This window comes from Abrus precatorius, unplaced genomic scaffold, assembly GCF_003935025.1.
Source record: "Abrus precatorius isolate BTA unplaced genomic scaffold, Abrus_2018 Scaffold10, whole genome shotgun sequence".
Classification (NCBI taxonomy): domain Eukaryota; kingdom Viridiplantae; phylum Streptophyta; class Magnoliopsida; order Fabales; family Fabaceae; genus Abrus; species Abrus precatorius.
In genome coordinates, this window is record NW_020874292.1 from 23344045 (window position 1) to 23369981 (window position 25937).

Sequence of the window (25937 nt, forward strand, 5' to 3'; positions counted from 1 at the left end):
ATAAAGCCCAGTGAGCATAAACTTAGGCCTAATATTGATCCTGACCATGAACACCCTTAATCAATAAAGGAGTTTCATTTTTATCTGCTTTAATTACAGGGTAAATTTTCTTACGTGTTATTTGTTTAAGAAGTAAATACCTGACTCCCACGGATCGTCTTTTATTCAACTAAATTTGCAGTTTTTTTAAGGTTAATTTTTAAAACATTTTTGAAACAGGGTGATATGAAAATAAAATATTAGGTACTTTGAACGGTAACAGAGTTAATAAGTCAAAGCAGAGTGTGCAACACTGTTACACTCTCGTGTATGTAGGTCTAATTGGGAGGGTACCACACACCAGAGAATATCATGTCATATTTTGGTATGCAGCACTCTTTTAAAACTTTAGAAGAGTTATCTTTACCTGATACTGGTTGTGTTTGTTTTAAACTTATACAATTTAAAAATTTTCATAACTAATTTCGCACTAGCAATGAGCGAGACAAATTGTAGTAGTTTAAAAATACTTTTGACAATTCAAAATTGCTTAGTTTAAAAGCTTTATAATTTTGAAAGCAGCTAGAGTTAATTTAAAAAATAAATTTAATTTTAAGTTTAGTTTTAAAACTAGTTTTAGTTCCATTCTCAATTTTAACATTTTAAAAATTGCCATGTATTTTGGTTTAAAAAAATAGTTTTAAAAATTATAAAACTTTTAAAATTGTAACAGTTTTAAACAACTAAAAATTAGGTTCAAATTGGCAAACATATCTTACTTTTCACTTAGGCGTGACTCATTTAAAAGGATATCACAAAATGCAACATATGACTTCCTTTTGTGTATAAGTGTTTTTGCAACATAAGCCACACTGGACTGTGACACATGATTATGATTAGCTTTTATTTGTTTTTTAAAACACTTTTAATGTTTAAATTACTCATTTTGGTATTTTGTTTTCATATTACTTTTTAAAGAAAAACATTTTTTAAATTGACCTTTTTTTTTCAAAAATCCTAAATTTGTCTATGTTAACCCTAACCATGAGCATGTTTATTTATTCAACTAAATTTTATTTATTATTAATTCACTTCATTAATGATCTCTCATTTTTATTTGATAAAGATATCACGAGACAATATTAAAATTAGTAAAATTAATTACTATTTTTTTATTCTAAAAACAACAATTTGAAATAAATTAAAATTTCATAGTGGTTATTATTTTAGAGAATGTATTATTTGTGTGTGTTTAGGTTAATTCACTATTTCTGTGTTAGACACACCTTTCATTTCTTTCTTTCTATCTTTTACCTTTGAGATTTGGGCTTGAGGGCAAATAGTTTAAATAAAAATTCACACTATTGACCAAAAGAAAATGTTGTAGAAATTGATTCCATTTGCAAAAGGTTTATTTGGAGATCTCTAAGAGACAGAAAATGTCACTTAATTAGTTGGGAGAAGATCTGCAAACCAAAAAAAAATTGAGGGTCTAAGATTTAGGGTTTTGAGATTGGTTAATCATGCTTACTTTATGAAATTACGTTGGAAACTAGTTTGTCATAAATAGAAATTTTCTATTGGAAAATTTCATTCACCTAGTAATAGTCAAAACTAATCTCACTTTTGGAAGAATATTCTGTCTGTTTGGGATTCCTTTTCTAAAGGTTTAAGTTGGATTATAAGAGATGGGATGACTACTAGATTTTGGAAAGACAATTGGGTGATAAATCATCAAAATCTTCATAGTCAAGCCCTGAATTCTATTCCTGAGGAAAATTGGAATGATCCTGTAACCATTTTTTCTCTGCATGGTAGTTGGGACTGGTCCCGTATTAAGAATTTGTTACCTGAATCTATGTGTGACTCCATTGTCCAAATAAACCTCCTAATTGGACAAGGGGTTAGGACTTGTTTTTCTGGATATATTCGAATAATGGCATTTTCTCTATAAAATCTGTTTACTCCCTTTTGTCCAATCATGATAATGTTGTTAGTAATCTATTTAAACTTGTTTGGGGCTAGGAAGATCCCTCTAAATTTTTTTTTTTTTATGAAAAGTTGCTCATGGTAGGCTGTTAACTAATTATGAAAGGTATATTTGTGGCATATTTAACTCTTTTATTTGTTCTAGGTGCAAGGATGGAGAGGAATATGTGATGCATGTTCTTAGGGATTGTTAGTTTGCAAAGTATGCTTAGAATCAATTTGTTCTCCCTAAAATTTGGTCCTGTTTTTTTAGTAAAGGCCTTGATAGCTGACTTGAATTTAATTTAGATAAACACAATAAGTTTAATTACTCTTACTAGAAGATTTTATTTGGAATGGTTATTTGAAACCTTTAGAAGAATAGGAATCATGATATTTTTTAGAATTTTCCTTTAGACTCTACCTCTCTGGTTCATAGAATTAAAGTTGATTTTAATTTTTATCTCTTCTGTGGCAGATCCAATCAAAAAGCTATTTCGGCTGGAATGGAAGTCCAGTGCCTTACTAGATGGATTCCACCTCTAGATTCGCAGCTGAAATTGAATGTGGATGGAGCTGGTTCTCTTTATCATGGCTCAGTTAGTTGTGGAGGTCTCCTTAGGGATAACCAAGATTGATTTATAGCATATTACCATAGTACTTTGGACCTTTGCTCCCCCTTAGCTGCTAAACTTTGGAGAGTTTATTAGGATCTCCAGCTTGTCATTACCAATAAGCTCTAATCTGTTTGGGTTGAATATGATTCAAAGGAAATCATTATCTTGATTATTAAATTTTATAATTGTAATAATCCGCTTACTATAATTAGTGAAATTAGGAACTTAGTCAAATCTATTCGTTTTATTAGATTTAGCCATGTATTGAGGGTGACCAACTAATATGTTGATTGGCTAGCTAAAGTTGGGACTTTGTGTGGAAGACAAAATTTCTTATTTTAACAAGGTTCTCTCATTCTTATTTTCTTTTCTGCATTTAGATATTGCTGATTCTTGATATCTTAGGATAATTACTTGGTTTATTTTCTATATCTTGAACTTTTTAGCCCCGTTGAATATTAAAAAAAAAAAATGCTGTGTTGAGTTACAACAATTGTCTCTAACTGTAAATAGATATTTCCCATCGCTATTGTCCAAATTGGAGTTAATTATGTTCTGCCTTATGACATCTTGAGAATAAAAGAATAAAATAAGGTTTCCGGGATATTTTTGCAGTAACATCAACTGGCCTATGTGCAGCAAGGTGGCACATGGCTTTCACCTTACTTGCCTTTTCTTTTTGTTCATATGCATTGTGCTTTTAAGTTTCTTCGAAGTTCTGACGCATCATTAGGATAGCATTGCAATCTTACACTTCTTTAGTGAGGGACCCATTCATTTGGATAAGGTTAAGACTTGGGAGTGGTGCTACATGTCAAGTGTATTTTATTTTATTCAACATATACACAGCTAACGTTAACATAAATAGGTTGCTAGGTTCCAAGTGTATACCTCCAACCTAGCATCGTATCTGTCTTAGGAGTAGTTGGAGAGTATCCGATGAAACAGTGTCTGTCACTGATATGCAATGTATGAAAAGCAGGCACTAATAATTTTGTGGATTGAGTATTTTAAGGATACCAAGGATTTTTGGCTCAAATAAATCTATGATGCACATGGGATTTCAATTCAATTTTTATTTTAGACGTGAAAATATGCTGTTTCATAATTTACACATTTTGTATCTTTATATCAGCTTAGCGTGTATTTCTTAGTAAAATTAATTAATTCAAGTCCACTATGGTAAATTGGATATTGAGTTCACATGCACTACTGTACAGTTTACTGTTTGATTGAGATTAAGTTTGACAGTAATTAATTATGAGAATAAAAATTAAAAGTTATATTTCATTAGTAAAAAGTTACAAGCTCTATATAGACTGATTTTTTTTTTCAATACAAACAATTATTTAACTATTAATGGAATTTTAACTAATTATCACAACTTTCTTCATCATATACAGTTTTCTAAATATAAACTTCATTAGCAGAGTGGAGATAGCATAGAATAACAAAAGATAAAGCTATATGCAGTTTCAAAGCTATAAGCACGACCAATAGTAACTCACACAGCCTAACTTTTATACTACTTAGTTGCCGTTTGTAGTATTCTTAAACAGTTGAAATCAAATTAATTGAATCATAGTTTATTTCGTACAGTGCCCATGTTTCAATCGGGCGGACAAATCTGATAAGGCATTCTGCACTGAGTTTTTATGTTTAAAAATATATATTATTATTGTGAAATAATAGATTAGAAATACTATGCGTAGAAGAAAAGAAATGGTAGAAAAAGACAAAGGATCTATTTAATATATACTTTTATATAATAAAATATTTTTTTTGAAAGAGTGAAATGAATTTTTTTTTTATTTTACTTTTTCTTTCTTCGATACCTGCGGACATTACGGTTGTTTAGTTATTTTTTTATATATTTTAAAAATCACTAAAATTTAATTACTTGAGGTTTTATTTTTATTTTTAAATCTCAATTGTATATTGACATATCTTTAAATCAAATGATAGGATTATATGTAAACTAACAAATTTAAACTTTTAATATTATAATAAATGTATAATATCAAAATATTATAACACAATAATAAATTTTTATTATTTATTTAAATAAATTGATCTAATAAATTAAAAATTAATTTAATTTATTTGACAAATAAATTTGATCCAACATAAATATGATATATTAAACTATTTATTTTAATTAGAGAGAACATTAAATAAAATATTATAATATTTGCTTCAATATTCATAGTTTAAAAGTTTATTCATATCCACTTTTATATTTATTTGATAATAACTTTGACTTTCATATTTTGTCCATATCTATATATTTTTACTTGTATTTTTTATTTACAATTTATTAATTATTATTTTTAAATACTTTTTAAAAACTATTAAAGCATAGATATTATTATAAAATAAAAAAATTTTAAAAACACCTCAAATAAAATATAAAATTATAAATAAAATTAATTATTTAAAGTCAAAGATAAACTAAATTAAACAACTTTTACTCTTTCACTCGAAAAAATGCACAAAATTGTAAAAGTTTGGAAAGGGAAACTAACTAATAGAGTTGATAAAATTTGTCTTAGCTCCTTCTTTTTTTTTTGTCTCATATAAATTTGGTTGTTATCTCAATCTATTTGTCATTATATCAATTAAGTAGTTAAAAATTTTATTTAGTCTTATAATAATTTAGGTTATAACATTCATATGTTTGATTTAGACAAAATTACATTTCTTAAAAAATATTGTGACTTAAGTATTTATAATATGTGAATAGTTAATATCTCTCTTGTAGGTATATTTTTGTGAGATATTTTATAGGATGAACTTAGATTATAGATTCAAAACATAAATGCTAATTATATGAAAGACAATTTACTATGGACTATTCAACCAAACCCAAAAAAATCTCTACACTTTTGAAAAGTACTAAAAAGGTATGTAACATTTTGAGATATAATTTTATGTTTTAGCTTAATTATGATTTTTTTTTCAGTATGATACTTTGATTGAACTAAACTTAGCTTAATTACTAACTTAATCTATTTCATTCACATTTCATATTTAAACCTCTAAGATATTGAGTTATTTGTTTATAACACTTAAAAATTGGATTACTTACCATTTGTATTTCACGACATATCAAAGTCTATATACACCTATTTTGCAAGATATTTATTATCTCTTGTAAAGCTTCTCTTATATATTTATATATTGTATTGTTCATTAGACAATCGAGCTCATTTTAGAGTTTTATTATACTTTTAGTTATATATAGTTTATATACTTCGTAGTTTATTTGTTTATTTTTTTATCAAAAAATAAAATATCAAATCTTAATAAAAATTTACCTATAAAATTATAACAAAGTTATTTATATAAAAATTTTAGTTGTAGTTTTATATATGTTTATAATATATGTATTTATATATTTTTATTTTATAAACATTAATATGATATATGAATATAAATATTATAATATCAGTAACTATTATTTATTATATCTACTTATCTAGACTCAAATCTATTAATCATAATTAACTTATTTATCATAGAATTTTTTAAGAATTCTTAATATTATCAGACTTATTGTCATGTTGAATAACCTAATCTATTCAATTGCTAAAAAAATGTGTTAGTGGCAGCTAGCAGGCATATACTCTTTCTTGGTCAATGCTTGTGGGCAGACGTTGAAGTGTTTGGAAATTCATCGAACACTAGACCACTATCACTGTTATACTGTAAGTGACCTCTAATACCCAAGAAAAATTATCGACTGTCACTCAACAGTGTGTTGAAATAAATTGTAAGAGAAGACGTGTTGTTAGCGTTCTTCCTCTCCATTATTACCCGTTATCATCGGTTTGTTTCAAACCCCGTAGCACCTTCAAGAAATTCAACATGTACAGTGACAGTGCTTCAAGAACCAAATCTTATTCATTCATCACCAAGATAATCAGTGAATTACGCGTACCTCTCTTTTTGTGCAATAAAGAGTCGTCAAACAATTGGCACCGTCGTCCTAACGTTATTTATATTTAAAATAAAAAATTTTAAGCTAATAAAATTATTTATTTTATTTAAAATTTAAATATATTATTAGATCTTATAAATGTAGGTTTTTATGATAAATTTTTATAAATATTTTTACTTTCTATCAACTAGTTCAACGTTTAATAAAAAAAAAATTAACAACAAGACTAAATCATAAATTTATAACTTTTAAAACTTATTTTTTAACAAAAATATTTATAGACATCTATTACAAACAACCTATATCATATTTAAGTTTTTAATTAAATATTTTAATAATTTTTTATCAAATTTAACATAAAGTTCATTAAAATAAACTTATATAAAGATCATAAACTGTCTCACGAGTTAAATAATCTCTTTTAACCACTCTCAAAGTATACTATAATAAGCACAGATTTAGTTAAAAGTTAAGTTGCAGTAGACGTTAAAAGTCAACGTTCTTTACTTCTATGGGATTACTTGAAGACCTAAATATAAAGGAATCTCAGAGGGAGTTCAACCGATTTCTTTAATCTATTGGATGAACCAATCATAATACTCTACTCTGGCAAATTGATCATTCCTACTTCCTATAATTTCTTCAGTTCCAAAACTATGTAACGTATCACATTTCTATCCAATAAAGTATTTTTAAACAATAACTTGTTTTAACAAATATATGCTGAAAATAACTTATTTTAATAAATTATACCAAAAATCTTACTAAAATAAACTGAAAAAATAATAACAATAAAAGTCAGAAGTTTTCCATAATCTCTTCCAATCAAGCTTATATGGTACAAGTACTCACATTGGACTAAGTCTAATATTGTGTACTAGTAGAAGAACAAAAGGTCTTCAGCCAGTGATAATTCGCTCAATCTATCAAGTTTGCATTCATGCTTCTTTACAGGGTATACTATAGAGAGAAAGAGAGATAGAAAATAATCTCAACTGCTCAATTAGAAGACAATAAGACAAAGAAGAAAGCAGCAAAAGAGAAAAAAAGAAATTCTGTTCAAACATTTGTCTGCCTGCATCTCTTGCCTTCTCAATCTCGGGCTATTACCTCCCATCAGCTGATAAGAATTCGGGTATGCATACAAATTTTCTGGGTTGCCAAACACGCGAGCATAAACCATCTCTCCAAACATCCCAGCCACAGGGTGGTGGTGGGATCCTGGACTCACGGTGGCACCAAGATTGAGCATTTGTGAAGTGGCATTCTCATCTTGGTATGAGCTGAAATATTGACCCTGATAAGGATTTCGATATTGAAGTTGTTGACCATCTTGAGATGATGTTGCCAATAGAGCTTGAGCACTTGATGCAGGTGGTCTTGGTGGAACAAAGATATCACAACAGGATGTTTTCCCTTCAGCTGTGGCCTGGCCACGGCCATATAGTGGAACCATTGTGCTATGGGATATGTTAGCCTTGCAAACAGGGCATTGAGGGTGTTCATCAGGTCCTAGAGAATCACTTTGAACATGGAGCCACTTGTAGATGCAGGGCCAACAGTAAAGATGCCCACATAGGGTCACTACCGGTTCATGTGCAAAGTCTAAGCAGATATTGCAATCAAAACAACCATTGGAATTTTCTGTCTCAGCCACAGCATTTGGGATGGTTTTCAACTCCTGGGAAAAGTAGTCCTGAAATGCCATGAAAATCAAGGAAATCCTTTTCACAATTTCGGTGACGCTTCTAACCCTGGATATGCAAGAGAAAACCAGCTTAATACAAACTTAAAAAAACAAAAAACTGGGGAATCAACTTGATAGATGAAGTCAAGAAGAACTGAAACTAACAATGGGAATTGAAAGTATAAACCAATTATGATTTCACCAAGTTGTTGTCCAGCAAGAAAAAGAAAATGCCAATAGAAGAAGAAAGAGATTATTAAAGGTGGTTATTAAATATATTGGAACAAGAAAGAGATTGTCTTGATATGGATTTCAAGGTGGGTATTAAATAAGTAAGAGATCCACTCACCAAACCAAGGACTAAAGATCAAAACCAAATAAACTCGTTCATAAGCTATATTAGCCAATAAAGTATTACCATTAATGCATACAAACGCATACTTTTCCAATTTCAAATTCTTTCTCAACCAAAACAGCAAGTAAACCAAGCTCATTTCTACCAAGTGCGTAACAAAGATGGTCAAATCTAAAGTGACAGAACTTTTATGGTTCCTCTGGTCCACAGTAAGCAAAAGGCACATCAGATCTATCCAACAATGGCTTACGTATCGAGAAAAAGAAACCAAAAATAGTGGAAAAATGCATGTAGGCATACAACCATGACTCTATCACTTGTCTCCCCCAGCTAAAACTCTTCGGAATCCACTTGTCTCCTATAAGATGCCATGGTCATGTGATTGTATGAAACACCAACCACCATATCGGAGATCAAGGCAAGCAGTGGAGATGCACCACTAGCTCAAAACGTTGAAACCAATGTTCACAATAATTGCTTGATGTCCATAACCCAAAAACAGAAAGTCCATAAAAATTGGCCTTTTATGTCTCCCTCTCCTACATGCTTATCTGCATATTGCCTACCAGGAATTCCAAAATAATAGAAAAAGCATTACAAGGAAACGAAAATGGGGCACCACTGAGTCAACAAATCTCATTAGTGATTGAGTTTCAGCCTTTCAGCTGGTGAATTAAGGGTCCATCATTGCCCACTACACAAACAATAAAGGTCAATGTTCAAAAGCAAACCAAAATACAAGATCTACACAATACAAATTAAATCAAACAAGACCATCCATAGAACCCATTAATATATTTACAAAGAAGAGCTTGCAAAGGTTAAAAAAAAAAAAAAAACTTCATCATGGTGATGGATGTGGAGGTTCTCCAAGCAAAGATTATGGGATCCAAGAGAGAAAAAAGCATAACAAAGGAAAAGAAAACACACCCAGAAAAAGGGAACGGCTTTGGCTGCTTTGGCTATGTGAGAAATTTCTTGAGGAGTTTCAATAGGAGATGAAGACAGAGTGTGAGTATGGATATGTATAGTTACGGGGAAATGCTTACTCAGGGAGCGAGTCAAAAAGGTAAGCAGTTCCACATTTTTTGTTTTCTACAAAAAGTACATTCAGTGGAGAACAACTCCAGTTACGAGGGAGGAAGTAAATGTTTGGAAAATATTAAACTTAATGGAAATATTTTATTTAATATATTTTTTATAGTTGTAATATAGTAATTTTTTTAGAAAAATGATTATTTTTAAATGGTCAAATTTAATTTTAAGAACTAAGTAAACAAAATTTTAAAATTTTTAGGACATTTAACAATAATATATGGAAACTATCTCGCAAATCCCAATTGCTTTTACGTTGAGGTTGGTGAGTTTGTGTTGGAATTCACTTCGCATATTTAATTCCTTATCTTCCCTTTACTTTTTCTTTATCATCTTTAAATTTTCTTTTCTAGTTTTCTGCTGGATTCATTCTTTTATTTCACTCTTGTTTCCATCAGAATTTTATAATTTCCTTGTTTCTCCGTATTTTGATTTCACTCTTCGTAGTAATTTCTTGCATTTCTCACATACCATGCACTTTTTTTAATGTCATAACGTTATAAACAGTGAAAAAGAGTCCTATTATATCGTTTGTTTTATTATTTATTGATGTACACTTCAAAAATAATAAATTCAATTAAAAAATGGATAAAAAAAATATAAAATTCACTGTCTTTTCATAATTATACGTCAAAACTTATTTTTAAACTATACTATTTAAAATAATTTTTAAATATTTTATTTAAATGTAAATCACTATATTTTATTTTTCGTAAAATTAATTTAATAAAATTAAAATTATTATAAATGAAGAGCTTAGAGTTTTATGTAAATATATACTCAATCAAAATTCAAGATCATGCCATTCGAAAGTAAAATTTACTTTGTTAAATTTATGTCACAACTTTAAACTATTATTAACCTGATATATTTGTTAGATATTTTTTTATGTTTTCATATTATTACTCAGATAAAATTTAATAAATAATGTTTTAATCATATTATACAAACTTTTAGTTTATATTCGACACAAATTAAATTTTTATTAATATTTTTAGATATAATTGATATTAAGCTATTAGCATTTTTTGTAATTGGTGTCGCGTTGGGTGAAAAAATGTGTTTGTTTATGTAGTATAAATTATTATTTAACAGTCATATGATTACGTGAATAAAGACAAAGTTGTGTGAACTTTCAAAGTTACATGGCCATGACTTCATCCACATTAGTTACCTTTTCAGTGACTCGTGATACTGGTTGTCTTATGACTCATCAGTTTAGATTTCGTTGTTCCATTTCTTCTTCATCCAAAGAACGTGAATAAAGTTGTTCTTTTGAATTAGCAAAGAGAAAGGCTTCAGAATAAGATGAAGTAGAGTAGATATAATGAGAAAAGAGAGTAATGTCGAATTTGAAAGAGAAGATAAAAAAATAATTTTGAAATTATAAAAATTGAAAATAAGATTAAAATATAAATCTACTTAGAGGATTACAGAAGGCATGTATACTCCACAAATTGAAGGTGCATTACAGCACAATTATCTTTTTAATAGAAATATTTGTTAGGTATGATATTGTTTTTCTTCGATTCATGAGGTTTTATTTAGATAATTTTTTTGAAAAGTTTTTATAAAAGGATTAAAAGTTCTTTTAATTATTTATTTTCTTTAAAAGTAAAAAAATAAGTTTTTTTAATTTCTAAAAAATTTATTGAATTTTTTATATTAATTTTTTTATTTTATAGAAATTTGTCAAGATGCTGAATCAAACAAGGTTTAAGTTAGTGTTTAGCCTAACTTTAAAATTCCTCTAACTCTCTTGTATATTCAAAAAATGGACCTGTGTAGTTTTTTTAAAATTACTTTTAATTTTTGAATATTTTTTAAATTAGGATAAACTACATTTCATATCCTTAATTTTTGTTAAATTATATTTGATTTTTTTTTACTCTATATAATATCTATTAAATAATAAATTTTAAAATATATATATTAATAATAGGTAAAAAAATTTAAAAATATAGATTTTTTTTAATCACGCGTATTATTTTATACAGGTATGTATATTGTTCATCATTTTTTTCCTCAAATTTCTAATTATATTTTTTTTTCTTTAGGTCCGTGCAAGATGGGAAAAGATTAGGTAAAAAAAAAATATTCTAATTAATTACTATTGAGATTTAGAAAAACGGTGAAAATTAAAATTAAAGGAAGTTTGTGTTTTCATGTAGGATTATTTATTTGTGAGTTTGATGGAGGAGAAAAAATGTGAGATTTTTTAAGGAATTAGTAGATGAAGTATTTTAAATTTTGCTTGTTTAGAATATAATGTAGATATTGGTTATTTAAAGTTAATTTAAATTTTGGTGATCAGGAAAGGAGATGTAGAAGTGAGAAATTTTTCATTTTTTGTTGTTTACAAAAAGAAAAGAGGGTTAAAGAAATCTAATCAATTGCACTAAAAATATCATTTTAGAAAAGGTTTTGGCTATAAAATGCAATATCAAGTAAAAATCATGTGTTTGTTATACCAAATAAAAGATTTGAGGGAGAAAAATAATAATAAACAATGCATAGACTTAAACAAAAAGATGATAAATAATATAAAATAGCACATGTAATAGGAAAAAAAATTATTAATGAAATTAATGTTGTTATTAGAAAAAAAACCTATTTAAATTTTTTTTTAAAATTAAAAGATTAAAATAAGTTAAAATAAAATTAAACCACAAAATCAAATTTAATTTTTAAGTTAGATGACAAATACTAATTTTATCAAATTAAAAATATAAATTAATTTAAAATCACAAATTATTTATAAAATTAACAAGAATTAGATGTTTTAATAAATCTATGTGAGTTAAATTTCATCATACTTAATTGAATTGAACTAAAAAAAACTTAATTTATCAGAATAAAACATCAATAATAACTCAATCTATATCAAAATAAGTCTCAATACAAATTTTCTTTTAAAATTATGTTGGGTCTAAATCTCCCTTTAAGGAAAAGTGAAATTCAAAAGAAAATAAAAAAAATATTATCTAATAAATTATTAAGATAGTTTTCAACTGAGAAATAATTTTGAATTAAATAGTTATATTTTAATATCAAGAGTTTGTGAAAATATAACACACTCCGAACTAATTACAAATTCCAAAAATATAAAGTATCAAAAAGTAAAACACAATAATCCCACGAAAAACAAAAGACCACAGAATCTCATGAAAACGTTTTTTTTTTAATACTTTTTTTCCCCCTGTCGGGTTGTGAAAACATATTTAGCATGAGAAAAGTGGCAAAGCATCAAAGGTAATGATTACAATGTCGGACTTATTAAGCATGTTAAGATAAAATGTGTTTTATGTCTTATTTGTGATTTGCGATTTTTTATTATTTTTATAAGAACTATTTATTAAAATATAAAATTTTTAAAAATAATTTCTGTGTTTGTAGTGAATTTCAACGGTTCATAACCAAATTGCAAAATTAATGTAAAGGGCAACAGTGGTAAGACACCTATCTTTACCCCATTTCCTCATTTAATTTAACTTCTCTTCTTCCTTGTTTGTATCATTACACTTCAAAAATAAATTAGCTTTTAGTTCTTATTTTTAAGCGGCAATTATATTAGTACAATCAATTTTGTATTTACTGTGAAGTATGATTCTATTTTGTGTATTACTATTTTATATTTTGGTTTTTTAATAAATTTGATTCAGTTTAATTGTAAATTTATTTTTTAGATTGTTAAAATCTTTTTTTTTTGGTAGTGAAAATCTTTATTCTCTTTATATATTTTATTTTTAAATAATTTTTAATTTTTTTTTTTTTGTTTTTAGATATAGAAAATATTTTAAACTAATATGTTGTTATAGTAATTTATTGTTAATAAATTAAATAATAAAATTAAAAAAATTGAATTCATTAATATTAAATAATTTTTTGTTGAGGAAATCAAAAAATAAATATTAAATACTTTAAACCGGGAAAAGTTTTAAAAAGAATTAGTATTTTTTATTTAATTTAAAGCTAGTAATTTGTATATAGAAATAATATTAATATGATTCTCTTTTAAAAATAATTATTATTATGAATATAATTATAAAATTATTATTACAATTATATTATTATGGAAAATTATTATGATTATTATTATATTTATTAAATATAGAATATTATTAATTAATTATTACTTATTAGTATTGAGAAACTAGGAATTTATTATATAGTTGAAATCATTTTACTTCAAATAAATTAATTGTTTGTATTAGTTATAAGGATTATAGTTGTTATTAGTATTTGTATTATTGAATTTATATTATCATTATTGGTAGATAAATATTATTAGTATTTTTATTATTATAATTATTATAGAGTGCAGTGATTTAATTATTAATTATTAGTTTATTTGTATTTAGATATTAAGAATTTGTTAGATACTTCTTTTTTCCTATATAAAGGGATAAAATGATACTTTATTATTATTAATTTAAAAAATAGTAGTTTGTATTTACAAAATAATTAATACTAAGTTATATAATAATTATTAAAATTAAGTTGTTATTAAAAAATTTTATTAGTTAATTATTACTATTTAAACTTTTATTCAAATGACATCATTTGAAGACAGAAAATGGTTATTAATCTTGACTTAGAGGATCTCTTTTTATTGCAATTTTAGAGTATTCATGTCTTGAAAATTTATGGGATGGTTGTGATCACCTTGTACTGAAGGGAAGAAAAAGTCAATTTATTCTTATTAGCTTAAGGTGTTCTAACTAATATCATTCCCACTTTAGATGTTGTGGATTTGGTTGAAGTTTTCTAACTTTATTATTTTTCATTGAATTTAGCCTCAATCACTACATTAATAGAGATGGAGACTAGAGACGTACACATTCCACTCCCTAAGAGTTTTTTGTTATTCTTCAAGATATTGTGATTTTGTTAGGCTTAGAAATAAATAACAAACTAGTTATAAATTGTAAAATGATTAATAAAATAAATATAATTTTGAATTAATGATTGAAATTGCTTACAACATGATAAATGAAATAAATATTATATATATTTGAAGGTTATCGCCCAATGTATGGATTTAAAACTACATCTTTTTATACTTTGATGGTGATCAAATATTAAACAAATACCTATCTTTTAATTAATCCACACACAAATTATAGTTAAAAATTTCTTCATGCTAACAAAGTTTTTCTTTCAACAATGACAAATATTTGAAAGACATAGTTATTTTACTCATGTCGTAGCAATCAACAATGTGTTACTATACTCACCATATAAAAATGTGCCCTAGGTCTATTACGGGTTTACAAAAGTAGAATGCTTACCAACATTGTCCAAATGAACAAAATAACCAGTGAAATAATTTAAATTTATTATTCACCTAATGATCAATGACATAATTGTTAATTTGAATTTTATAAATAGATTTAAAGTTGTATTTCTACCCACAGTGGTCCAAACTATATAGGATACCTATAATTTCCTCAATTTTAATTCTCATTATACAATATTTTAATACAAATAATCACAAGTATACCTAGTCTAACTGCACAATTGAAAATGTCAATATCATTTAGCAATAAAAATGATAAATATAAATTCAACATATGTGAAGGTACTAAAGAACTCTCACCAAACATAACACATATAATGCAATTAATGTTTTCATCTTTACATATATTCAAAGTATTGTATTGTCTACCACTTATATCAACTAAAAAAATATAAAAATAATATAAAAATAACATGATTGTGACTAAACTTATCCCTCATTTTATTTGAATTAATTTTTTGTTTTCTTCAAAAGTCACACTTACATTTAAATTTTTTTATCATTCTAATATACAACAATAACAATTCTACTTTTTTTTATTTTAAAAATACTATTAAATGAATAACAACTCCACATAATACTTTAATACAAATTAATTTCAAGTAAAATTAAAACAAATTCTTTTACTTTTTGTAAGTTTAAATAATTTATAAATTTGTTACATATAACTATTCAATTTAATTTAACTAACAAAACTAACTGATATATTAAAAATTTATTATAAATTTTTAATTTGAAAATAATTATAAATTTTGCTAATATGATAGAAATTTCTTTTAAATTGCTCCGGTCAATGTTTGCAAAAATGCAAACTCAACAATGTTTATATAGTAAAAAGTTTTCAAATAAAAAAATGTAACTACAAAATATTTAGAGGATAATATTAAAGTCTAAGGACTTTTACTTTTGCATTAAGCAAGACTTGTGTCGTTGTTATATGACACGACATTTCTCTCACTAAGAATATTTAAAGTGAAAAAAATATGTAAAGTAAAAACTAAAATAAAATTCTGTCAATATTAATTTAAATCTAAATTTTTAATAATATGATTAATTTCAAATTAATTATAAATAAAGTTTAAGCTTTTTCACTTTTTCCCAATTTTTCACTTTAGAAAAATCATAAACTCAAGATCCACCTTCTACTTCCACTCCACATATACCATAAAAAGGCACTCAATCTTGTATGGAAGAAGTTAGGTCAGATAAATGAATGAAATTGAAGTGACTGAACTAAGAAAAAAGAACCAAATTAACGATTTTCAGATGAATGGAAGACAATTATTGAGTCGCTCCTATAAACCTAACAGTCAATTTAAAAGTGATTGAATTCGAGCAGACTTTCCCTTTGATTTTAAGATTCAAGTAACTTCCAATTTAATCCGGAACTTTTAAATTGTTACAAAAATTCATTCATCTCAGGCATTTTCACTGCATTTTTGTTATTAACATTAAGAAATAAATTTAAGGGTTAAAATGAATAAAATTTTAAATGTCAGAAATTAAAGTAAATGATACTTACAATCCGTAGAACAAAAGTGGCACTCATTCAAATAACAAGTCTTCTTAAATCACATTTATGGGGAAAAAAAAGGTCGCGTAAAAACTGAGCCAGAATCTTAGGTCTTTCAGGATCAATAACCAGAAAATCCTGACTGAAATCTTGGCATGAAAACTGACTGCTAATGATCTATTAAACTCACTCAAGTCTAGTGCATTGTCGAAAAAATTATCTCATTTCATTAAATTGTACAAGAATTGAACTTATATACTATCATTGCGTCTCTGAGTTAAGAGAAGTACAACATACCAGAGTCAGTTCCCAAGTATTGCAAATGATTCAAAGAATCCAATTTAGATAACTTCTTTTATACAACGTAAACGTTATTCATCAAACTGGAGCTGGAATTGATGGTGAGTTGGAAACACATTTTAAGAACCAAGTAACCGTTACAACATTTAATGCGGAGCCCAGCAAAAGAAAAATTTGGATGTATCCAATCCAATAGGATCTCCCCCTTTCAAAATCGGTCGTGAAGGTTTCCTCTCATCTGACTCAAGAAGTTACACCAAATAAAGATAAAGAAGGGTTTCCATTTTCAAATTCTATAGAACCCCTAATCTAAAATAAAATAAAAGGTGTACTCTTTACTGAAGTTCTCAATATAGACTAAGCCAACCGAAACTTCGCTAACCCATATCTGCTTAGCAATTAAGAAACAAGCTTTCGGGTTTCCAGTGGTCAGAAACAACTCTTCCATTATATATACAATGCTTGCCTCCGTCAATATTAGTTTGCTAGGAGCCGAGCAACCTTGAAAAGAGAAAAATGTAAAAATATATATATATATCAAACCTCAGATGAAAGGGGAAAAAACAGAAAGAACTGTCGTCCAAACTAGTCGCTCGTGACTTTTCCAATACTTGAAAGGCTCCTGATCTCGTAATTTATCAGTCTTGAAAAATAATAGAAAATCAAATTATCATACGTGCTCCATATTCCCAAGAGGTGGAAGCGTGGATAAGATAAGAATAGCGTCTATGCTCAATTAAGTTCATCAGGCTCCTTTCTTCTTATGGTCTTTCGTAGATTTGACTTCCTTTGTAAGCATCCTAGGAGCTATGGCCATAGCCATTAGCTCTTGGAAGAGGAGTTTACAAGCATAAGGAATATAAACCTACACAGACAATCAGAAGTCAACAAATGACAAAACCTTGTATATAATGATCATTCACCTGTAAAGATAAACCTACATAGCTATGGACTAGCGGACAATACTACAAGTAAAGATAAAATGATCATTCACCTGAACAATGTCAGTTTTGTTCTTGCAACCCCTGCACTCAAAAGAATTCTTCTTGAGATTTGCAATAGCTATCAACCCACAGCGCTCGCACACATGAACCCTATATGCATCACTTTGATCAAACAATCTTTCTTTCAGGAAGTGAGCAGCTCCGTGAGCTATCATGCAATCCCGTTCCATCTCTCCAAATCGAAGACCTCCATCACGTGAGCGTCCCTCAGCAGGTTGCCTTGTGAGGATCTGCACAGGACCCCGTCCACGAGAATGGATCTTATCATCAACCATATGCTTCAGTCTTTGGTAATATGTAGGGCCAAGGAAAATCATTGCACTGAGACGCCTCCCTGTATGACCATTGTACATGGTCTCAAAACCACGCATTTGGTACCCACATTTGTGTAGAGCTTTACTGATATTATCCACCTGATTTCAGCAGTACAAGATAGAATTCACAGAGCAAAAAATACGATCAAAGATGTGTCTTGAGATAAACCAACAAAACGAGAGTTCTGCTATCATATGTTGAGGAATCAATGTTACTGAAGCCTTTTATAAAAGATATAATTCACACACCATAATAGACACTTGTCCTTTGGTCTCTAGTAAACCACATGATAAGGTTTGCAGTTAAATAGGGAATGACATATTGCTTAGTCCTGGGCAGACAGTTTTTTATAGGCATAACAGCTTTCTCACAGGACATAACACCAGAACACAAACTGCCATAGCAAGATCCAATAGAAGCAACTGAAGTAGCTTAATTATGGGAGTATTTCCAATTTCTAACAAAAATTTAGTTGTTACATGAAAGAAAATTGGATGAAAGAAATGCTACTCACTGTAACATCTGTAAAAGGAGTTGCATCTCCTTCTTTTCCCATGTGAGCTGCCACCTTCCCCATGATACACTCAATAAGCTGACCAATTGTCATTCGAGAAGGAATAGCATGTGGATTGACAATAATATCAGGAGTAATGCCTTCCACAGTCCAGGGCATGTCTTCTTGTGTATAAGTCATACCAACTGTCCCCTTCTGACCATGTCTACTACTAAATTTGTCACCAATCTGTGGTATACGAACAGATCTCACCCTTACTTTCACAAATCTCAACCCATCAGCATTTGTTGTCAGTAGAACCTACAATTAGGCAACAGTAGAATCCAATAATGAAAAAGTAATGCAAAGAATTAAGGATTTTATAGAGATATAGACATTTTATTTTTGTCAAGCAACTCCTTATTTTGTAATTAAAACCTCCCATTTATTAAGTTAAGCTCCCGTAACATCGACACCAAACTCAATCCGTAACATGTGAAAGTAAATATGATAATCTTACTTGATCAACAATTCCAGTTTCACTATGGCGTAAGCTTATACTGTGATCACGTCTTGTGTAACGTAAAGCTTGTCCTTGTGCCTCATCCTGAGATATTGGAGTGGTCTTCCCAATAATAACATCCTCACCAGACACTCTTGTTCCCTATTTCATAGTAACAAATTATGTCAGTTCATATCAAATTAATAAAATTTCATATTGCGACAACTGACAGCATAAATTCATATATGCTTACAGGGGGTGCAAGGCCATCATCATCCAGCTTATCATAAGAACCATGCCTCATACCCTGTAAAATGGAGATTGTTTATTATGAACCATGAACGCAAAGCAACATTTTCCCTCTTAGTGGGATAAAATTGCAAACAAAATTAATTCACCATCAAAGTCAAAATCCTCACCATGGTGTTAGCTCTATCTGGACGACCAAAATCTTCTTTGACAAGGGTTCCCATCTTCTTCTCTTCATCTCTGTAAAAGTTAAAAGCATAACATATCAAACAAATGTCAATCGAAAATAATGAATGTCGAATTATGAACAGCACACAGACCTGTACGAACGGAAAAACAGAGACCGAAAGAATCCACGGTCTATTGATGATTGGTTCATGATCACAGAATCTTCTTGATTATAACCAGAATAACAGGCAATGGCCACAATGGCGTTCTACAAAAGGGGTAAACATATTAGAATGTTTAATTATCAACATGATGACAAAATGAATATAAATAAAGGAAGCAAGAATTTACAATTCCAGCTGGGAGTTGACGGAAATGAAGATGCTCCATGGCTCTTGTAGTGACCAGTGGCTTTTGAGGATAGTATAACACATAGGCCAATGTATCCTAAGTAATGGAGCAAAACCATCAAGTACAGTCCAGTATCAGGCACATTAATCATTTAAAAAAAGGGTGAACAGTACCATTCGAAACTGGTAGTTGGTAACATATATTCCCATTGCTTGTTTTCCCATTGCAGATTGATATGTATTACGTGGGGACTGATCACACCAGCCAAAGGTAAGTGAGAAGAATGACACGTTTTAATCATAATGAGTACACAAAATATAACATATTTACCTGATTGTGATCAGGAAATGGTATGATGGAAGCGCATACACCAAGAATCAGAGATGGGTGGATTTCACAATGAGTGTAAGTATCAGAATATGCATCTTCTGGATTGATCCTAGCTTGTACAAGATCCTATAGCATTTTTCAACAATCATTTTCTTTTCAGTGTCTTGATTTGCATTAATGAACTTGTATAGTGTATACACTTCTCAAATCTAGAACTATAGTACTAACATTAATTGTCATGGAAATCATTGTAGTCTCTTCTTCTTCCGTGTCAATATATTCAATAAAGCCCTTGGACACCAGATCATGCCATCCACCATCTTCAGGGGATTCCTGAAGAAATTAAATAACAAGTTAATCAATTACTGAAACAATATCAGTTCCTAAGATATGATACAGTTACTACTGGCTCACCCTCTGCTGCAAAGCATGGATATCCTTCTTCTTTATGAGAAGCCTTTGCTTATCCACAATGAATAAAGGACGACTGCAACGACCATAATCTGTATATATACGCAATTCTTTGAGACGGATATCTCTGACAACCCCAACTTCAGTATTAACATCAACCTGCACCACATGAAGAACCATTAGCACCACACAATTATCATTGTGTAACATACAATCAATTTAAATCAATCAAATCCAAGAAGAAAATCAATAAATAATGACCATTCAGATGGGACGGTAAAAAGGTGATCAATAAAAAAAACAGAAAAATTTACCCCTACTATGGTATGCTCTATTATATAATGAATAGTGAATACTCTGATAAACGTGTGGGCGCTCATAATATGCAACCACAGTTGGTCTTGTTGGGATTAAATTGTGGACCCAAAACAGAAAAAATGAATTACTGCTTCTCTAGGTGGTCAATACTGTCCTATAGCAGCATTGCGTCTTGTTGCAGCAACTGGCCACTATTCTCACATCATCTCGTCACGTTTTAGTGTCATGGCTGTTGCCCCTGCTATAGCAGCAAAAACTGCAGTGTTAAGCACACCAGGGCCGCAATGTGGAAGATGATAAAAACTCAAATATTCCCTAATTTTTTAATGTTCGTTTGGGGGTATTTTGAGGTTTTCATGTCGCAATAAAATGGGTTTCAAAAGGGTTCTCAAGAAATGTCAATCCATTCCACTTCTGATTTTTGCACTCTCCTCTCTAGTCTCTGCCCCTCTAATGACCATGTGACTCATCAACATATTGCTCTTCAACAACTTTCCAACCATGTCCTAGTATTTTCCAGTCAGTACTTGGTGCATTCTGGTTAACCCATGCTCTCTGTTCACTGATTCTGCATTTTGGGTGCCGTGTTTTCCCTTTTGTTCTCGGTTCTCACTGTCCTGCTGGGCGCTGTTCTCTCCTTTTCATCTTCATTTTTCAATTATCTTTTTCTGTGTTTTTTTGGTCATGGGCTTTCTTTTCTTTTTTTCTATTTATTTTATCTGAGTGCTCTCTTTGATCTAATTTTTTGTTCTCTCAAGTCCAAGGGGTTTTTTCACATCTGTCTCCCAAAGACACAGACTAATTATTTTGTCTAAGCTCTCTCTCCTTGCTATTTACTTGAATGTTTTGTTTAAGACTTGTGACTTCTTATTATAAATTATGAATATGTCATGAATTTTGATTTTTTTTAACTTTTTAAGCATTTATATGTATATAGTATAAATTATGTAATCTGTATGAAAATTTTCAGAGTAGCAGCTGTCCCACTATGCCCCTATACCATTATAGCACTTTTAGGGTCAGCCATTATGCACCACTATCTGAGATCGAAAACTATGATGCTTCTGGCTTTTGGTTCTTCATATTCAACACTCACTATCATTTATCTTATCTGTCAAATGGTTCATCTATGCCAGAATTGTCAGCAACTTCATATATCTCACCCAGAAAGTTATGCATATAATATCATGTATCATCCACCTCATGAGAAGGGATGCAAATGCACAAGATAACAAATGCAACATGGGCTTCCACTTGTTATGCATACTATTACTAAATCATGATTTATGATTAATTTTTTGGGGGAGTGGCGTGGGGATTGCTATTTGCCGACAGTTTCATTCAATGATTCAAACACAATTTCTTTCTTGGCTGTCAAAATAAATCAGAAAGTGAAATGAATAGTTACCCGACGTCTCAGCTTTCTCAAAGTTCTCACCAACATATCAGGGTCACGATGTATACCCATCCAGCAACCATTTACAAAAATTTTGGTAGCTTGGGGAATCACTGCAGGAGAAATTTCCTGTGGTGGGAAAATAAAGAAATTTAAACACACAACATAGAGAAATAGAAAAAAAAAATTAACTTAAGTATGAAAACCATAAGCACCTCAAAATTTTCAGTTCCCCATTCTTCCAAAAACTCCAGAATAGGATATGCTGCTGAACCAACTGTGATGTAAACCATCAATGCCAGATTCTTCACCAATCCACAGGCCTGTATAATGGTCCAATCACATATAAATGCCATGGAAAAAAAATGAATTTCTCATAACAAGCAGTAATACAGGAGTATGCTTGGAAAGCAAAACACATACTTGTCCTTCAGGTGTTTCTGCTGGACACATCATTCCCCATTGTGAATTATGCAGCTGTCTTGGTTTGGCCAACTTCCCTGAAAGAGAAGAGGAAGGAAAAACCATTAAAAATTGCAATTTAGATAAAAATAATAAAAACAATGCTGCATAATCTGAATTAATCTAAAGAAACAGGAGGGATACTACCATATTGCATTAATGGTATTAATTTATGCAAGCAATTTTACCTTCACGCCCTATGGGGGAATTCAATCTTCGCAAGTGAGATAAAGTGGATGCATAAGTTAAGCGATTTAGCACCTAAAACAGAAGATTAAAAAGATAAGTGTTATTTCCTCTATAGAAGACAAAGAGCAAGACTGTTACTTGAATCATAGAAGAATGCAAAAAAATCATATTCAAACCTGTGAAACTCCAGCTCTAGTCCCTGCGGCATTTGCTTGCCCCCAATTACCAGTAGCAAGTGAATATTTAAGTCCACTTGTGATGGTTTTTGCTTTGATAGCAAATTGTAGGTTAACATCTTTCCCATTATCAACACACTGCACCATTCATGGGGTATAACAGTTTAGGGAATGGAGAATGAATATAGCAAAAAACTTGCTTTGAAGTCAGACATACCTTCTGTACATAAGCCCTGACATCTCTAGTTAGCTTTCTGAATAGCTGCATCACAAGTTACAGTAGCCAGGAATTCAGAATCAGAAAGTTACTGCATAACAAGACAAATGATGTTTGGCACAGTCAACTACTAGAGAAACAAACCATTCTAAAGAGTCCACCAAGTAAAGGACCTGCCAGGTCCAGCCTCTTGTTACCATAGTGATCCCTATCATCTTCAGCCCTCCGTCCAAGTGCACACAGAAGTAGCCGATGAATAATATATCTGTGGGGGAATGGGAATGATATAATAAATACTCACCAAGTCATCGAAATGAAATCACAATATCTGAGAAAGAACGAACTTACCCAAAATAGTAAGCTTTCTTGGTTTCACAATATTCTATAACACCAACATGAGGAAGCATCTCCTTTTGAAGGATCTCCTTAGCATACCTGCATATTATGATATAAGTGTAACCTTTGCTCAATAAAGGGTACACACAAATCATCCTCAGATTTTATAGAAATCCAACTCAACTCACTTAATTCTCTTTTCCCTGGTTACACCTACAGTTGCTCCTCTTTTTCCAATGTAGTCAAGTGCAACCTGCAGTGGAGATAAATTTATTAGAAAAATAACAAAATTGTCTAATACTAAATACATGGGAGTATAAAAAAAAACTCCACATCAAATAATACAATATTTCACTAATAATAGTTCTGAATTGTCAGAAAATAAAAAGAAATAATCATTCAACTGTAAAATCAAATGACACCGCATGGAAGGAGAAAGCAGTAAGAAAGAAATCATGTTGCAATATATGAAAGGAATAGTCAGAGACTGAAATGGGCTGGGATCGAACAATGATCTCACTAGAAATTATTATAAATTCTAGATATACTAGTATTAACTCGGCTAAAAGCAAGTAATATATAATAGCATAACCCACCTGTTGATTTTGAATTACAAATGCTTCTTCCAGGGAAGGACGAAGCAACTCCATCATCTTAGTATCCGAGAAATCATAGCATATATGTTCAAGTATGTCCTTATCAGCAACAAACCCCAATGCTCGAAACACAATAATAATGGGAATTTCCGTTCGAATGTAAGGAAGAGTGGCACGTATATATTGCCCCGAAGAACCCTGAAGGATTGAAATGCATAAACTCAAGACATCTCATTTCATGATACATATAACCTAAAATAACAACTTGCGGAAAAAGGCCACAGTAATTTGCATTACCCCTTTGGAACTAGTTCGAGAGAGCATGCGCACAAACATAGTACTGGGGGGTCTGTTCTGGGACTCTGCCATGGAACGAACTTCAGCCACATAGGCATACTTGTTAGGCTGCCTCTTCTTGAACACGTAGACATGATTGGTGCTCATCTTCTCCTGAGCAATCAGAACCTTCTCACTCCCATTGATAATGAAATACCCACCTTGATCATACGGACACTCTCCAAGCTCAGTCAAATCCTTCTCCGAATTCTGATACAACGTGCAATAACTAGACCGAAGCATTATAGGAACCTAACCAACAAATTAAAACAGTCATTGAGCATTCAATAATGAAACTAAAACTCAGCAACTATTTAAATGGCGAATTGAGAAAGAGAGAGCGACCTTGCCGATGAAAACTTTGGTGAAATCCTGAGTCTCGGTGACCTCTTCCCCATCGTGTCCTTTCTTTATGACTTTCTTGGAAACATCAACATACAAAGGAGCTGAATATGTAAGGTTTCTTAACCTAGCAGCCTTCGGAAACAAGGTCGCAGTTTCTCCGTCAGACTCTGTCATCATTGGCTTACTCAAGTAAATCTGACCGAACCCGATCTTGTAAATAGTCTGCCAACAAACGCAATTCACCGTTAAACTCACAATCACAGTGCAGAAGAAGAAGATGGTGACGTTGTATTTAAACCTACCTCGGCGAAATCGGGTTGGTGACCGGGATTATGCTGCGATTCAGGTCGAATTTCAATGTCGGCAGATTCATCGACGATTTCTTGCATAGTGTTTTGAATGAACTCGTCGAAGGAATCGAGTTGCTGACGAACCAAACCTTTTTCTTCGAAATACGCGGATATCACTGCCCAGGCATCTTCTTGGGTAATCTCTTCGTCATCGTCTTCTTCTTCCATCATTTGTTGATCATACTCTTGTTCCTCTTCCAAATCCATGCTTCTTCTTCTCCTTTACAATTTAAGTTAGGTTTGAATTAAAGTTTTTGGCTCTTAAATTTTGTTTTGTTCAGTGTTGGGATTAAGAAAAGAGGAAAGAATGAAAGTGCTATGAGTGAAAGTGAAACCCTAGCAAAGCAGTACCCAAGTTTTTTGGTTTGGATTCATTCAAGACAAATGTAGTGAGAGAGTGGCCCTTTTATATGGGAGAGGAGCGGCTCATGGACTTGACTTTCCCGTACGTAGAGAACCGGGAACTCCTAAGTCGAACCGGACACTGAACCGTTAAATAAATAATATAAATAAGTACGAAAACATATGTATGTTTGAATTCATGGTCTGACAATTTAAAAGTATTTAATCTTACTTTTTTGTTTTTTATTAATTTTAAAAATATATAATTTTAATGTACTTGAGTATGTTTAACCAGACA

General features: G+C 30.1%; 2 protein-coding genes across 3 annotated transcripts; both read right to left on the bottom strand.

The window, feature by feature from the left end:
• Positions 1-7292: 7292 nt before the first annotated feature.
• LOC113850332 (E3 ubiquitin-protein ligase RMA1H1-like) lies at positions 7293-9668 on the bottom strand. Of its 2 annotated transcripts, none has more exons than XM_027480846.1 (2): positions 9477-9668; positions 7293-8258 (listed from the first exon to the last, which is right to left on the bottom strand). In XM_027480846.1, the coding sequence occupies exon 2, from the start codon at positions 8210-8212 to the stop codon at positions 7508-7510; it is 705 nt and encodes a 234-aa protein (XP_027336647.1). In that variant the 5' UTR covers positions 8213-8258; positions 9477-9668; the 3' UTR covers positions 7293-7507. The 2 variants fall into 2 exon arrangements, with proteins under 2 accessions (XP_027336647.1, XP_027336639.1); XM_027480838.1 differs by lacking the exon at positions 9477-9668 and adding an exon at positions 9039-9163 and having other exon boundaries at positions 7508-8258.
• Positions 9669-16661: 6993 nt separating this feature from the next.
• LOC113862274 (DNA-directed RNA polymerase II subunit RPB2) lies at positions 16662-25674 on the bottom strand. Its single transcript, XM_027495366.1, has 25 exons — positions 25250-25674; positions 24948-25169; positions 24564-24854; positions 24267-24464; positions 23859-23923; positions 23683-23769; positions 23479-23599; positions 23335-23379; positions 23118-23255; positions 22941-23013; positions 22714-22790; positions 22506-22613; positions 22303-22419; positions 20580-20735; positions 20394-20498; positions 20166-20291; positions 20009-20086; positions 19836-19931; positions 19637-19752; positions 19487-19556; positions 19321-19374; positions 19086-19229; positions 18587-18886; positions 17748-18170; positions 16662-17618 (listed from the first exon to the last, which is right to left on the bottom strand). Exons 1-25 carry the CDS (start codon positions 25502-25504, stop codon positions 17499-17501), a joined length of 3585 nt encoding a protein of 1194 aa, XP_027351167.1. The 5' UTR covers positions 25505-25674; the 3' UTR covers positions 16662-17498.
• Positions 25675-25937: the final 263 nt, after the last annotated feature.